The sequence below is a fragment of the Anser brachyrhynchus genome, assembly GCF_964034855.1.
Source record: "Anser brachyrhynchus genome assembly, chromosome: 1".
Taxonomy (NCBI): domain Eukaryota; kingdom Metazoa; phylum Chordata; class Aves; order Anseriformes; family Anatidae; genus Anser; species Anser brachyrhynchus.
The window spans coordinates 57,545,819-57,562,414 of NC_137694.1; the positions used below are offsets into that span (position 1 = coordinate 57,545,819).

Consider the following 16,596-nt stretch of genomic DNA (forward strand, 5'->3'; position numbering starts at 1 on the left):
CTCTGATACCTTTAAAAATGAGGACTCAGCCTGGTGGTTTTTTAGTGTGAGCCCAGCAGTAGTTGTGACATTCAGGATGGCTTTCGAGTGCCAAAGGAATAGACCAACCCTGCGTTAGTAGTTGAGGATAAGGACAGATGTTAACAGTGCCCCTCCCAAAGGTATTTCTCATATTTGCAAAGCATGGTACCTGTCATGCCTTTTCCCTTAACATGAGATTTGAGGGCTGAGGCAATAAATTCTGCCTACTCACTCCTTACCTTCTTCCAGAACCTTTACAGATAATCTATCTGAGGTCACTGGCTGCTTTCATTTACAGTGGTAAGAGAACTTCGGGTTATTTCTGTCAGACAGAGTCAATTATTTTGCTTTGGAGGCAGAATTCGCAGGGAATCATTGTAAGTTATCATGGATCTCAATTATTTGCTTTTTTAATACACTGAAGTCTGGGAAAAAAGAAAAAAAAAGTTTTTTATTCAGCAACTGTGAGGCTCCAAAGCTAAAGAAACTCAAGTCAAAAATATGTTCTGAAAGCAGGACATCATTCGGTATTAAAATTTTAGTGGTGTCTTCATCAAAGTTGAGCAAAAAGGAAGAAAACAAAATGAATTTGGGCTTTAAAGATGTAGTGTTTGTTGATGACTTATTCTACATGTGTCATCAATGCACAAACAGCATTGAAACATTCAGGAAAACACGGATTCCTTTAAGTAAGGAAAGAAGGTAACAAAATAAATCAGAGATCTACAGCATGCTGTAAAATATGTACTCTGAAAGAAAAGGGAAGGAAACATTTTAAAGGGTTGGATTTAAACCTCAAACAATTTCCTCTGTACAAGCAACAATTCAGATAGTTCTGCATTTTATGTACCAGCACTTCGGATGCATATATTGGCACTTTTTATGAAAGCAAGGACTAATATGTAAGTCATCCTGCAAATACCTAACAGGCCTTTTTATTTAACAGATGTAAGATAATCTGAGATAAACGCGATGACCAAGTGTTTCCAAAGCTATTCACATTGTGTGTGAAGTGAAAGAAGTATAACAGTTTCAAAAAACAGATGAGAGTTCTGGAACATAAAATACAGGTCAAAATCATCTTGGGTTAAATTGTATGTGGGCTAATAGAAGCTAAAATGTGGATGTGTAAGGGGTTGGAAGTAGGTCTAGGTAAGGGCTTAAGAACTGAAGGTTTTTAAGAACTGAACATTTTTAAGAACTATGTTAAAAGTGATTAAATTATTTATCAGTATATCTGGACCTTTGCATGCCAGAATCTGGCCTGCAAGGTATGTGCTTTCCTCTGTCCCCTTATAGGCAGGAAGATTGGGATGGAGCTCCTGAAGCAAGCAGTATTGAAAGAGACCTTCCCAGGCTGGAGTGGGCAGGAGAGTTTCTTAGCTATGAAGATCAACTATATGATTTCAAAGTAAGTGAAGGAAATGCATCTCAAAGTTCTAGGATGAAACAGTTTATTATATTATTACTGCATAGTAATAATTATGCAACCATTTTTTTTCCTAAGTGCAAAATTATAATGGTTCATCTAACTCTGCTCCCTCTGCCAAAACACTGATTTGTTTTAAAAGTACTTCCTCGTACCATACTCAGAGATGAGCTTTAGAAAGCCTCTGAAAGAGCACTTCAGCTGTTTTATTAGTCGATTCGTCTCAGATTTTGGGGCAGGGACAGTTGTATGCATGGCTGTGACACACCAGGTGAAATGGATGGGAAAGAGGGAAGAACTGGTGTTATTAAACATCTGCTACTATGAAGGACATGTAGCAGTGAAAGGAGTTTGTTTCATGAGGAAAAAGCCATCAACAAAGGCTAGGATGAATATGTGTGCATGGGGATGATGCGTTTGAGCTGATGAGGCAGGAAGATGACTTCTGCAGAATCTTTTTGGGTAGATTTACAACGGCTAAAATAGAATTTTGATTATGTAAGTCTCCACTTCTATTTCCTGCTGAGGAAAATCATTGTACTAGGAACAGCCAGTAGACTAACAGGTTTATGGAGCTTCCTACAACATCCCCAAATGAGGAAACTAATAGAAAAGCAGAGTTTTTTACAGCCTTCATTCCCATCTTCCAGTTTAATCTTTTCCAATAGGCTGTAACCTGAAAAACCGTAACTTCTGATCCTTTAATACTACTTCCGAGTAAAGCTCTGTTGCCCAATAGTATTTTACTTTGTTTTCCTTATAAGTTACCCAGGGCAAGAAATAACAGTCTGGGAGACTTCATGATTTTATGCTGGATAGGGCCTGCGTCCTGTATCTATACCTAATATTTTGCTAATATTATAATATTCATTGTATTGTATCATCCTTGAGACCTGAATCCTTGCCCATCCAAGAAAGCTGAGTTTGGACAGTCTGGAGAAGAAAGGACTATGGGGGTAGTAGGATGTCTTAGTGCATGTCTTCCACATCTGCTGGATGGTGGTTATAGAGGATATGGAGCCAGATTCTTCCTGGAAGTACCCAGTGAAACGATGATGGGCATCAAGAAAAACTCTAATTAGAAGTTAGGAAAAATGCTGGGGCGCACCACAACAAGAGCCCAGAGAGACTGAAGAATCTCTATCCTTGGAGATGTTCAAGACTTAAGTGGACAAGGCCCCGAGCTGGCCCATCTTGTAGCAGGAGTGTGATCCAGAAGATCTCCTAAGGTTCTTTCCAACCTAAACTATTATATGATCTTCAGAATCCAAATTCATTCTTCCAGCCAGATCTTTAAATCTTCCCAACAGACAATCTGATTTTAGCTCACTGAAAACAGGTTATTAAACGCAGCCTTACTGCTGCCCAAGATGTTATTGGAAAATTATGGTCATTTTAACTAAAACTAGCTGGTACCTTCAGCCCCAGGGAAAGTAGATTAAAGGTAGTTGTTTCAGAGATCTCTGCCAGATACCAGGAAACAATGAGGAAAGTCAACTATGTGATAAGGTTGCAGCTGATATCTTTATGATGTTCAGCTTAATTCAGCACACCCATTGCAAGACAACATCCTTGAGTATCAGAAATATTTCTTTTCACGGGGAAATCTTTAAGATTTTATTTAGAAATACGGAGCCACTACAGAGCCCTTTGCTGAGGCAAGGAAGGGGATATAGAAGGGGAAAGAGAAACTTTGATCTTCTTAAGCAAATGCAAATTCAGACAACCTGGGTTTATTTATAGATGTAGCATGTGGGTTTAACACACACTTATTTCCCCCAGCGAGCACATTTCCCCTTAAGGACTTTGTTTTTCTCCCAGGAGGAGGTTTTAGTTTTGGCCAGGCATCCTTTTTCCCTGATCAGATATCAAGGATTCTTTTTCCAAGGATGCTACTCAGTATACGGGTATAAGTATCTTTCCTAAACTTTCTGAGAAATACTGCAAAATTCTTCTACCAAAGCATAGACTTTGCCTGTAACAGCAGAAGAGTAGCAGTCCTTCTTAACCTTCTAACCTGCAATCTAATATCCCACGTTCTGTTTTTTGTAGACTCAGAATTGGTGCTGTAGATTTCCCAGAAACTGCTGCTTCCTTTATTCCTGGGATTGGCATTAGTCTATCCATGGCACATGCTTCTGCTACGATCAGTGCAGACTGGAGAATGGAAACGTGGCTGCTGTAAGTATTGTACAGTGCTTTGGGAGTGGGGGAGACAGTTCTGGGAGAGGATTAGGAAAGTAATTCAGAAATTTAGTTGCTAGTTTTAATTTTTTTAAGTCAGATATGCTTTATCATTTAACAGCAGTCTGTTTAGATGAACTTCTCAAGAAGGAAACATTCCCTGCTAACTAATGTTTAGTTTGGTTGGTTGGTTAAGTATTCTACACCGAAGTGTGTCTCTTTGGGAAGTCTCAAGTCAGACAACTGTTAGCATGCTCAGTTTGTCCAGACTGTGTATGATATGAATATTCAGAACCATGGAGTTTGTGATGACAACATTTGTTACTTTTTTGACTCTGTAGCCAATTATCTATTGGCTAGTACAGTGTATATTGTCTTCCAAAGTGTTCATATTATAAGGAGAGTACTGTCAAAATGCCAAACACTCAGAAATTAGGAAATTATACAGTTCAGGTCACTGCGGAAAACTGACTTGGCTTCAGGTGCCTATGCAGTATGAGGTTGTCTCTGATTACATGATCATACACTGATTTTTCCACTTTTTTATCTCAGCATTTTTGCTATAGATTTTTAATATTCTAGATTTTCGTTTCTTTTTTCTTCTTTCTTTCTTTTTCTTTCTTTCTTTTTCTTTCTTTCTCTTTCTTTCTTTCTTCTTTCTTTCTTTCTTTCTTTCTTTCTTTCTTTCTTTCTTTCTTTCTTTCTTTCTTTCTTTCTTTCTCTTTCTTTCTTTCTTTCTTTCTTTCTTTCTTTCTTTCTTTCTTTCTTTCTTTCTTTCTTTGTTTTCCTTCTTTTTGGAGAGGGAGAGCTAAAACATCTGGGGTATCAGCAAAGGTTGCAAGGTGCTAATCTCTACCATTGGGGTTAATGGAGTAACTGATAACAGCAGTAGGCAACACTCTATTTGTGAGAGAGATAGTAAAGAAAGATGGATCACCAAGCTGAGTTTCACAGTGCCCTGATTTCAAAGCAGCACACAGCTTTGCATTTTTAGTTTTTAGTACTGGCAGCTGGAAACTGCTGTCACAGTGGCCCCAACCTGTCTGTTGTTCCTTCTGTCATACCAGCATTGTGAGGAAAAGGATACCGTGTTCAGCAGGGCAAATCAATTGTTCCCAAACACAAAGCCACCTCTCCTTCATGCTGAAGGGCAAGGACCTGGGCATAATCTAAAGGGACCCCAGAATTATAAAACTCTGAAGGCTTCACAAACTGCAGTGGGGACAGGGAGCTGGCATGCAGGGTTTGGGGGAGGAGGTCAAAGCCACCTTTGTTGGAGTGCAGGGTTGTGAAGGAGATTTCTTGCCTTTTTGAAGGGCAGAGAGAACACTCTATGCTCTCTGCTCAGTATGTTTTGTGCATAGCTGTAGATTTAGATAGATCCCAAATATGCCCCATTCTTCAGTCCTACACATTGTTTTCAGCTTAGAATAAGAGGGTGCTGCTGAAAATAAGCTTTCCAAGGGAGACCCTTGACAACCCAGTCTTCCTGGGCTGTTTCCAGGGTCAAGAATTCACAGAATCACAGAATCGTCTAGGTTGGAAGAGACCTCCAAGATCATCTAGTCCAACCTCTGTCCTAACACTAACAAGTCCTACACTAATTGGGTCTTATCCTAGATTCTTAGGTATCCCTGGGTTCCCAGATCTCACTGTTGCCCTCCTCTCTACAGTGTCCCAGAGCACTCTGCCAGTCACAAAATCTCCTGGCAGGCCCTTTGCTCCTGGAGGTCTGGAGCAGGGACCCTGCCTCAGTGAATCATGTCCTGGAAACTCATGCGTATAATCTGTTTTCAATGCAATGCGTGTCCCTAATAGATGTTAATCCCTAAAAAAAAGCAGTCATTCTAGATGGTAGAAGCAAGAAGTCCTTTCAAAGTGGATTTATAGATAGTTTCTTGAATTATTGCCTTATAGAACATGTTTCCCTGACTGATGGTCTGCTTTTGTTTTGTTTTGTTTTTCTAAGCAGCAAAGACCAAGGAAGAATTACAGTGTCCATCTCAGGACTGTTTATTGCAGTTATCTTCAAAGTATCACGGGACAGCACAGGCCACTTGTCCATATTGCTACACAACTGCCAGCTGAGAATTAGTAGGGTAAAAGTCAAGTTAAATGGAGGATCTAGGTATGTACAGGAGAATTTCTAATTGCTGTGTGGGAAATAGTAGAGTTTGTCACATGAAGCCACTTTCAGATTTTGACTTTTAGGGATCCAGTTACAGGATACAATTATCAAAGGTTATCAAAATAGGTTTTTAAAGGTCTGTTTTCAAAAACAGGCTCCTCTGCTGAGTGTGTGAAGTGTGGTTAATCTACATTTCTCTGAGCATGTACCAAAAAATGAGCTGACTGGACATAGTGCATATGAAAAATTTGCAGCTTGAGTATATTAAAGAGTACAAGATTGCAAATAGAAATATTCAGAAGGGGATCTAGATTGATCATGCATTGTTACAGTCTGACCTACAATTTAAAAATAAAACTTTTTATTCCAAAATAAAATGCGAAGTAATGTTTATAGTTCTCGTTATTTTGATTTTCTAGAGAGCTTTATGTCGTACATAAAGAGAAAATATGGCTAATTGTTATCATCAAGTTTACATGAATATTCTCAACTTTGCAGATCGCCTTCTAAATAGCTCCCATGAGACTGAGAACAACTAGCATTTTTCTGAGACTCACAAATTAATAAAAACAATTAATTGTACAGTCTACCAATATTGCTGTAATAGCATTTCATTAATCTAAATGATATTAATGTTCCAGTCTGGTAGATTTTATATTTCAAAGATTTCAATCCATGATAAAAAGTCTTTGTGTTTGTTTCCTTTTCTCCAGCTGGATAGCCAGCTTCCTGTCTGGTTATCTCGAGAAGCCCATTCAAAACAAATTGGATGAAAATGTAAGTTTCTAAAGATAATTTCAGCTAGTGAAGGGAGGATTTCAAATACAGACCTTACGTTACTGACGTCTCTCTCTTTTCATATAGCTATGCCTAAATATCAAATACAAAATACAAATGATGGATGTACAGCTTAGAAAACATAAGGGTGAGTTGTTGAAAATAGGTTTTTAAGTAATTTTCACAGTGCTCAGTTTGTACCATTTTTGTTAGATGCCAAACCTTTCCTGTGTTTACCGCACAAAAAAGCAAAGGGATAAAAACAGAGCCATTTTTCTGTACCTTATCCTGTTCCAGACTCTTAGAAATCTCTTGCAAGAACCTTATATACAATATTCAGGTTTCTTCTATGCTCATAGCAGGTCACCTGTAATCCTTCTCAGTTTGTTCCAGCTGAACATGCTTAGATAGCTTAGATTTTCAAGCTGAACATTTTCACACTGATCCTTTATGCTCTTGGTACTGTGGCCATAAGAAAACCTGAGTAAGTAGTAACCCACTAAAAAGCTAATAAACATCCCATCCTGCACTGCAGTCCTGCAAGATCTTGCAAACTTATCATATCTTGTTTTAAACTTGTCTTCAGTGAGATAATAAAATGCTGCAGGATGACAGTGTCACCTTAACATATTTCTGTTCACATCAGTAACAATTCCTGTGTCACTCTTGTAGAGACATGGAGACAATAGATAAATATGTTCAAAAAGCATGTAGGATTTTCATGATTATAATCAATAAGTATCCCACAACTTTTCTTTCTTTTTTTTTTTCCAAGACTAAGAATATCTAACTGTAGCTTTCACCAATTCAAATTTATGTAATTCTGCTGTTGTATAATTCATGTCAGATAATTTGTTTCTGCTCTTCAAAACATTTCAATTTGCATTGTGGATATAGCTGTTATCAGCTTCATATTCAGAAGCAGTGTATGTAGAAATTGTTTTTTCCTACAATGGCTTATACCCACCATGTGCCAAGCACTGGCAAATATTACTGAAGATCATGGTCATCAAGAACATTATCTTACACAGTTGTTACCCAAACACTTCAGGCTGTGCTGTCATACTGAGGAGTTAATAATCTCTGTGTGAATTCACCATTTCTCTTTAAAACCATCTGATTGTATTTGCGGTATGAACAGACCTACAATGCAATCAGAAACAGCAATCAGTCTGAAGTTGCATGTGAGCACCTTTCAGAAAAAAGGTCTTCAATCATACTGTCTGATAAAGAGCACTCTATTGTTGTGAGCAAACATCTCTTGTCTTCAACACTGATATGCATAAAAATGTGCAAACGTCATCTTCCAAAGTATTTAGTACTATGTAGTATTATTTAACTAACCATATAGAATTTTATTTCTTTTGTGCAAACAAATAACAAAAAAAGGGGACCCTGCCTAGGTATTTCTTTTACTGCATGGAAGCAGATTTCTGAGGGGTGTATTCAGTTGTGAAACAAGAGAACCATGCCTTCAGCTGGAGGAATTGGTGACTTTCTCTGAGGGGATACTCTCCCTTTTTCCCTTAAAACATTTTTTTAAACTTTCTTCTTCCTTCTCCCACTGTTCTCCTTCTTCAGATTCATAATTTCTAGAACATCTTTGCCTTTAACTAAACAAAAGCAGTTTGTGATATTTTTGTAATAATGCTTGTTTTGTTTTTGTCCATTATTTTTCTAGTCTTAAGCCAGATAGATGCCTTTGCACAAATAGACTATTCCCTAGTTAGTTCTCCAGCAGTCTTGAAATCACACATTAACTTGGATTTGAAGGTAATTTGCCATTAATATTTCTGTGCTCTCTAAGACTCTTCTGATACTCTTTTGAATTGATTCATTTTCTTTCACTACAGTCTTACTCAGCCTCTCTGCTATTTAATTAGAAAAGCCATAAGACATTTGGACGTTTTGGGTAACAGCCATTTTAGAAACCAGATACAATTGTTTATTTAATAAAATAACTGCATTGGTTAATTAACCAAAGTTATTATTTAGAATTAAATTATTTCAGAGTTGGAACTTCTTCAGAGGTGCTTTATAATCAGTGATATATAATCCATGATGGCTACCAATGTGACTGCAATTCTGAGTATTTGTTGTGGGATGACTTAGGTCTTGTTTATGTACAGTCACACCCCAAAAAAAGACTTTTCACAAAGAGTTCTTGAGCAGCACATAGCAGGTCCTTCTTCATTTGTTTTTCACGTTCCCTGGCAAGAGATATCCCAGCAACACCCAGTTGTTCCAGCAGCTTCAATAATCACAGAATCACAGAATCATCTAGGTTGGAAGAGACCTCCCTATTGCTCTCAAAGTGGCTTCACTTTAGATAGATGTGCTAGAGTTACAGTTGAAACTCTCCCTCTGGTTATTCTGTTCAAACAACTGTTACCATCTAAAAAAAAATAAAAATAATAATACTCTACAAACGGGGTATACACAGCTTAACAGTACTAAGCAATTATTATTCAGCTACTGTAGCTAGCTAGAACTTACAGGATAAGCTTTTTAAGCTGACACCCGTGATGAGATACCAGATGAGTCTTAGTCAGTTATTAATAAGGTAAGAAAGTTATTAGCCTTCAGTGTTCCTTGGATCAGGCTGATTTTTAATGTTTTTGAGTTGCTGTCTTCCAACTCTCAACTCTCGTTTTAGAGTTAGGTGGTTTAAAAGGTTCCTTTGTGTCCCTCTCTTAAACTACTCCCAGTGCTTTTGGAGTGTGGGGAGGGGTTCCTGAAGATTTTAGTTGAATGTCACTCTCAGAATTAAGTTAACAAATATATCTTTGTAACAAGAGAGAGAAAATTCTGTTCAAGAGGATTTTTTTTCTCTCTCATGGTAGCAGTTCAGAATATTCACCTGAATGCTCAAATTCAAATTTAGAAAGGGCAGAAGCCAGTTTTTTTCTGTGATTCCTGTGTTTTTCCAAAAGTACTTTCATTTGCTGATTTTCAGGGCATATAATCAACTCGCTTGCTTGCTTCAGGTTTTCTTTAATATCAAGTTTTTCTTCAGGTAAGAAGATGGAGGTTTCTGTTGAACCACTGCTAATGCATTCTGACAAATACAAATGTTTATAAGTAGAAATATTTGTTAATAACTCATTGCAGGGCACAGTTTATCCAGTAGGAAATCACACAGACCCTCCCTTTGTGCCAGCTCCATTTGGTCTCTCAAATCGTGGTGATTCCATGCTCTACCTGGGAGTCTCCAATTATTTTCTTAAGTCTGCTTCACTGGCTTACTACAGAGCAGGGGCCTTTAACATCACCATTTCCAAAGAGGTGAGTGTAATTTGCATGTAGCAGAATTGCAAATATCAGGAGCATGGATAGTCAGCAAAGGAGATTAATACATTGGGTTTGCCATTTCACACAGATCTGGGTCATGCTTCTACCACTTGTAAGAGTGATCCAGGACATTCATTCCATATTTCATCATTTTAGATAGTCAAAGCCTCCCTCAGACCTGGGTTTGCTGGCAGCTCTAGGCAAGGAGTGACAGATACAAATGTCACAGAGTCAGTGTGCAAGGGATGGCAGAAAGAACCAAAGAAAGCTTTTCTCTGCATGAGATACAAATAGGAGAGGAAAACGTAAAATAGGAAAAAGCGTACTTAAGCCACGGTCTGCTGCATAGAGGCCCACAACAAATGTATTGGCTGTGCTGAGAGCTAGAATAAACCCTCAGATTTAGCAGCAGAACAAGGCAAGAAGAAGGTACAAGGAAACTAACCTTTCAGTTGCAGGTGAAGAACGTATAAGACTTCTCCCAGAAATGCTGTTTTCACAGTGACAGTAGACTGGGATTCCGTGAAGTTTTCCTAATTGAAACATTGCTAAGAAAGTCTTTATAAAAAGTGGTGACACAAATGGCACTGACAAACACTGTCATAGTGGTCAGCAGCTAAAGGGCAAATGAGGTTTTTGAGTCTTGTCTCCAACAGATTCAGTATATTCCATCCAAGAAAGTCCCAAAGGCAGGAAGTAAGCAGCATGCCACGTCGCTTCTTTCAAAGAATAATGTCTACTCACTATTTGGTCAGTGACCCAGAGACATGAGAAAGAAGTCCATGAGAAAGAAGTCTGTCACTCTTCTGTCCTGCAGAACACTCACTTCCCTAAGAATGATGCTGGGGCAAGGAAATGCTAAATTAAAACATGGTTTATTTAAAAACAAAGTAAACAGAGTATGTTTTTTCAAGGAAAACCTCATTTTCAAGCTCATATAATGATGTCAGGTTGGAAATAAGGGGAAATTTCTTCTCATAAAGAGTAGTCAGACATTGGAACAGGTTGCCCAGGGAGGTGGTGGAGTCACCATCACTGGGAGTGTTTAAGTAAAGGTTGGACGTGGTGCTTCGGGACGTGGTTTAGTGGGTGACATTGGTGGTAGGGGGACGGTTGGACCAGGTGATCTTGGAGGTCTTTTCCAACCCTAATGATTCTGTGATTCTGTGATCTAATTTATTTAATTTGTTTACAGCTTGCTGCTACATTTAACCTAAATACAGCCATACTTAAAGATTTTGTTCCTGAGGTGGGTACTTCTGCTTGTACAGACCTTTTAAGAAAGAATGGTAGCTGATGTGTCCTGTGGATATCGTCTGTGTACTAGCTCATTTGCAAAAATTTGGAGGAGATAAGGAAACTGAGCTGGTTTACGCGTAGTGGAAGATTCAAACGTACATGTCTGGCCCCTCATAGCTCTATGTTCTTCTTAACTACGTCACACTACTCTGAAGTCATTCTCTGCCCCCATAAGTGCCAAATTTGCTCTCAGTCTCTGAAATAATTAAAAAGAGTATGTAGTAGACATCTTCAGGGAAATCAGTCTCCTTTCCAGGCATCGCTGTTCTTGGCAGCCTGACTTCTCTACGTCAAGATATCTGCTGGCTGCTGGAGATTATATCCAATGGGAAGTAATGGTCATGAGGAGCACAGTTTATAAATGTGATGCAAGTCATTAAGATACTATGAGATGCTTTAACAATTCCTAACGCGACAACATTTACTATGAATTTATGAAATTAGTCATCTATGGCACTGTAAACTAAAGTTTTGTCCTCTAGGAGTTTCTCTATTTTTCAGAAAATTGGCTGTTCTGGAAGGCTACCTCTCTTCCAAATTCTTTATATTGGCAGGGTCATTACTTTTTTATTTACATGAATCACTCATTTCTTTAACATGTGTTGCCAGTCCCCTCCGTCTGAAGTCACTTAAATTATTTCTTCAGATATGTTCAATATTGGTGTGTCTAAAGCTTCATTGTTTATGAGCTCTGAAACTCAGAGTATATGCCATGCTAATTTAAACATTTAACTTGGTGTAATTGAAATGGAGTATTTTGAATCTAGTTTAATTAACTGTATTGCTGGATAACACCTGATTATGATGTAGCCACAGAAACTATAGTTTAAGAAAAGCCTAAGGTGCAGGAACGCCACATTCAATCTCTTCTTCTCTTTGAAACCCCACAGATTACTCTGCATTATGTAACAGCATGCCCAGTGCTTCTGAAACTGATGGCTACATCACCACCTGTGGTCAGTTTGCAGGCAGACAGATGCAGCCTACAGATCTCTGGCTGTGTAGAAGTGTTTGCTGTTCTGCCAAATTCAACTTCCCAGCACATCTTTACAGGGAATCTAGTAAGTAGCATGAACTAGAAGGTAACATTCAGTGCTGGAGCTGAACAAATCACACAGGGATTTTCCAATTCCTTCACAAAAATGTATACTGTTCTGTTGCATTTCACGGGGAGGAAAGATGCACTACATATTGTAGAATTTAATATGCAGGTACAAGAAGCTATTTATGAAAGCTCTTCTTTCCATGTGGGGTGTTGAGTGATTATTCAAGAATAAATTTTACTATATATAAGCGATTATCTGATTCCCAGTCTTCCTAATTTATTTGTTATAAAACAGTTCAATGTGTCCCCATGACTCTCTTCATTAGGTTGAAAATGAACCAATTATGTCAGCCATGCAGGAATTTAAATGATCCTAATGATAAGGAGGCAATCAGGGCAGTACTATCACGTCATTCAGACAATCCCTGTTGCTGTCAGAAACTGGCAAATTCACAAATGATTTCACTATCTACGCATACTGACTAAATAAAATGTTTAGACATTGTGTTTCCAATCACAAAAAGCAATTACATTTGCGCCTGTATCTAGGACAGTATCTGTCTGTGTATACAGTCACAGAACACTATTTTGTTTTTCCCTTGCAGACAGCAAGTACCAGAGCTGATTTGACAATAACCAAACAGAAGCTGATAATCTCATTACTTCTGAAGAGGTAACTAAGGAAAATTCAGAAAGCAACATTAATGATCCCAACATTAGGACTTACCAGAACTTCATTGTGTCAGTCTGACAGTGTTTGTTTCACTGTAAGAAAAAGAACATTAATTACCCTCTTTCTCACAGGAGCTCTAAGATACTCTGACTGCTTAATCTATATCGTGCAGATGAAGTATAATAATACCAGGGAACAACAGTGTGTCTTGTGCGACATAATATTACCCCTTTCTCAAGGTTAAACACCCCTCAAGATGGCAATGTATTAGTTACCTTAAAGGCATCTGTTTAAGTCTGTGCTAATGCTGGAGAACAGGGTTCAGTAGTTTATTCTAAACCTTCTACATGTATTTCCCATGCCATGTCAGCATCATAAAAAGAACTGCCACCATGAAAACACTTTACAAGAGCACTACAGCCAGCTTTGTATGCCTTTACATGAGGGGAAGGGAAAAGTGAGACTACAAAGTAACCACACTTGCTGTTTTTGTGGTTATATACAGTTACGGGTCTTCTCAGATGGCTTACAGTAAATTTTATTCACACTTCAAACTGGGCTATATTTTACAACTCCTTTCTCCCTAAAGACACAGTTGTGTAGAAGCACAGACTCTCAAGCAAGTAGTCCCTACCTGTGTTTCTTCTTGGCAGTTCTGCACTCCACGCTGGGGCAGAATTCCAGAATATTCAGAATATATTCCAGATATTTTTTAACCTATTACATTTCCATTAAAGAAAAATGTAGGCAGCCTTTTCTTAGTTTTGATCACTGGGCCTTTTTAACAGGAAGAGGGGACTTGGAGTGATCAGAGCCTGTCATATGAGTTCAAGAAATAATGTTGCCACTCAGCCAGGGCTTTTGACATGAGATTGTGTTCTTCAATATGCTGTCCTTTTTTATGTGTTTGTTTTCCCCAGAATTATGTTTACAACGACCTGAGGTTTATCGAAATCATAACAAACACTTGAGGAATGTGTAGTTCAGCCATTGCAGGAAGTAGTAATTCCAGAGAGATTTTTCTTCCCAAGTCTTGTAGTCACAGCCCAAGACTACACATGACTGTCGAAGGAGATTGGTATCAGAAAGATCCTAGTAATTCTACAACCAATTTGTAGTTGTGCCAGTTTTGATTAAAAGCTGTTGGGAAACAGAGTCTTTGGCAAAGTGAATTAGAGTGAAATCAGTAATTGCACAAACGAGATGTAAAAGGAAATGCAAATTCTCACTGCCTACTATACTTTTGCATTTTATTTCTGTACATACATTATGCAGCACTTAAAAAAAAATCTTTTTTTTTCTTTTTTTTTCTTTTTCTTTTTTTTTTTCTGGACTGCAAAGGTGTGTTTCTTCAAGACTGTTCACTTCAGATGGTCTTTCATCTTCAAGCAGTGGCTGTGCATAACTTGTGCCTTCATCCTTTCTCTCAATCCTTTTCTTTTGCTTCTTCCCCTTAGGCTCCAGTTCTCCTTGTTGAATACTACTGTTGGCTTCTCTGAGGTAAGTTGATGGCTTCAGTGCCTAGGAAAGGTACCTGATCTCTTCAGAGATAAAAGCAATTCAACAAAACTTGTTGCTGGAAAATTCTTGGTCTGACTTGGATATCATCTGCCATTGCTCTTTCTGCTTTGAAATAGTATATTCTCTGCTTCTCTTTTTCTTTCCAGTAAGAGGAAATACCTCCTGGAGTGTTTTCTTTCTCATCAGAAGCAGCAAATGTTGTTTATTACCAAGTAATATTAGTTGAAACAGAGAGGCCTGGGGCTGCATGACCTAGCAAGCTAGTTGATTTTGCTTCTTTCTGTATCCAGCAACACAAAGGCAAGCATGGGGCTAGAACATCTTCTAGCTGTTTGTCAGCCAACCTGAATTTACAGGTGGATTAAGAAGGCCTAGCAGTAGGAGTAAGTACAAAGTCAAACTTAAGCTCAGTTTCAAATATCTTGAATCACTTCAAACAAATAAAAAGGGAGTAAAAAATAGGGTTTAAAAGAAACAGCAAGCCACTGGTTAGATCTTTCACCATAGACTGAGAAGTGGTCAGGGTGACTCTGCAGCAGCTCCGCCCAACCTACATCTTTAAGTGGTGGGAGGAAAATGCTAATCACGGTAGCTGAAGACAGAGCACCCGGAACAGGGACAGTTCTTGCCACACAGAACAAAATTCAGTTCTGAGAACTGAGACTTGGAAGCTGAGATGAGGTTAAACAGATCATATTCTTATAGTTAAGGTTGATCCCAGATACCTGACATACAGAAAAAAAAATCACTTATATTGCAAGAAATGTGAACACCCCACCCTGTTGCCTTGTAAATTTTGCGTTGTCCAAATGCAACTTAAAACAAAAAAAAGTTCTTTTTAACCTGAGATTTTCTTTGCCAATTTCTGTTCTGGTGTTCTTGCATGTTACTTCAGTTCTAACCCTCCATCTCCATCCTCAGGTTACAATCCCCTAGGCATCACACAATAATCACCAAATGTGTTTTCCCCCTTACTGCAGGTCTCACTGGTAAAGAATTTTCTGTCTCATGCTTTACGGAATGTAGTGATCCCAGTAATCAATGGTAAGGATCGTGGCCAGTTCCTGAGCACAGTTGGTGGGAAAGCAAGACTGAAACTGTGAAAGGGAGTGCCCAGTTTTAAAGAATGTTACAGGAGGTTTTTTGTCAGTTTGGCTAAATCTGGACTGGTCTGCTCTGTGCTGGACCCTCGATCACCTGAATCAGGCAAGGGCTGGAACAGAGTGAGTCTCAGCATCCTTCCAAATGCTGAGCCTGGGTTTCCTTCTCATTGAATGCAGTGCAGCAGCAGAGATGAGACATGCCTGAGTCTCATCCCCACAGAGTCAAGCCATGACCAGAGAAGGGCCCAGACTTGGGAAGCTCAGAATCACATCTGCATCCTGGGGGCTACAGGATAGCATCAGGAACGTTAGCACTTCCCTCTGCCTTTGCACTCCCCTGCTGCCCTAGGCAGGACAAAGTAGAAAATGGGCTCAGTGGGACACAGACAGTGAAGGATGATGAAGAAGGAGGCAAAGGTGGAAAGAAACAGATTGAAGAGTACAGAAGGTGCCCATGGGGTAAACAGAACCAAAGAGACTGCTGAGGAAGAAGGTGAGATATTAATGAGGAGAAGGGAAGAATGGAAAGAAGAGACACAAAAATCAGATGGCTGGAAAAGCATGTAGCAGTAAAGCTGGGACTTGATCCACGAAAGTAGGGATAAATGAGAATAAGAGGGACTGACAGGATTAAAGGATAAGGTAGAGAAGAAAATGAAAGGAAGAGAGAATAAGTCAGAATGGGAAACAGCAGAAAACAAATCCCATGGGGCAGTTAATCTGAAAAGGAGCGGAGGCAGTCAGGTCCCATTGTCATACAGCTGAGAGATGTAAGAGTGCTACTTTTTCACAGGACTTTTTAAATTTTTAGCAAACACAAGTAACAGCTCCCTTGCAGAGGCACAGTGATGGCTGATTAAAGGGAAACTGTAAAACTAGTTTAGTTCCTACTGAAAGATGCTTCTGAAGTGTATTTTATTATTACCTAAAAATATATTTGTATTTGTCCTTTTCTAAGATAAACTAGGAAAAGGATTTCCTATTCCTAACTTCGCCCACACTACCCTGATTGGACCTGTAATAAAAATGAATCAGGTGAGAATCACAATTTCTTGTTCAAGAAAAATGCTTATTTTTCAGGCCTGTGAATTTGTGTGTATTGTCATGTCGGGTTTCTAAATGTAG

At 38.8% G+C, this 16,596-nt stretch overlaps 1 protein-coding gene across 1 annotated transcript in view; it reads left to right on the plus strand.

Moving 5' to 3' along the window:
* The first annotated feature begins 1,147 nt into the window (after positions 1-1,147).
* Positions 1,148-16,596, plus strand: part of BPIFC (BPI fold containing family C) — a 38,980-nt gene continuing 23,531 nt past the window's right edge. The window contains exons 1-13 of the mRNA XM_080575705.1: positions 1,148-1,432; positions 3,503-3,631; positions 5,607-5,762; positions 6,476-6,539; positions 6,627-6,687; positions 8,221-8,312; positions 9,651-9,824; positions 11,026-11,079; positions 12,020-12,190; positions 12,780-12,847; positions 14,305-14,347; positions 15,349-15,412; positions 16,430-16,506. Coding sequence (XP_080431831.1) covers positions 1,335-1,432; positions 3,503-3,631; positions 5,607-5,762; positions 6,476-6,539; positions 6,627-6,687; positions 8,221-8,312; positions 9,651-9,824; positions 11,026-11,079; positions 12,020-12,190; positions 12,780-12,847; positions 14,305-14,347; positions 15,349-15,412; positions 16,430-16,506 — 1,251 coding nt within the window. The 5' untranslated portion in view covers positions 1,148-1,334. The remainder of the gene's footprint in view (positions 1,433-3,502; positions 3,632-5,606; positions 5,763-6,475; positions 6,540-6,626; positions 6,688-8,220; positions 8,313-9,650; positions 9,825-11,025; positions 11,080-12,019; positions 12,191-12,779; positions 12,848-14,304; positions 14,348-15,348; positions 15,413-16,429; positions 16,507-16,596) is intronic.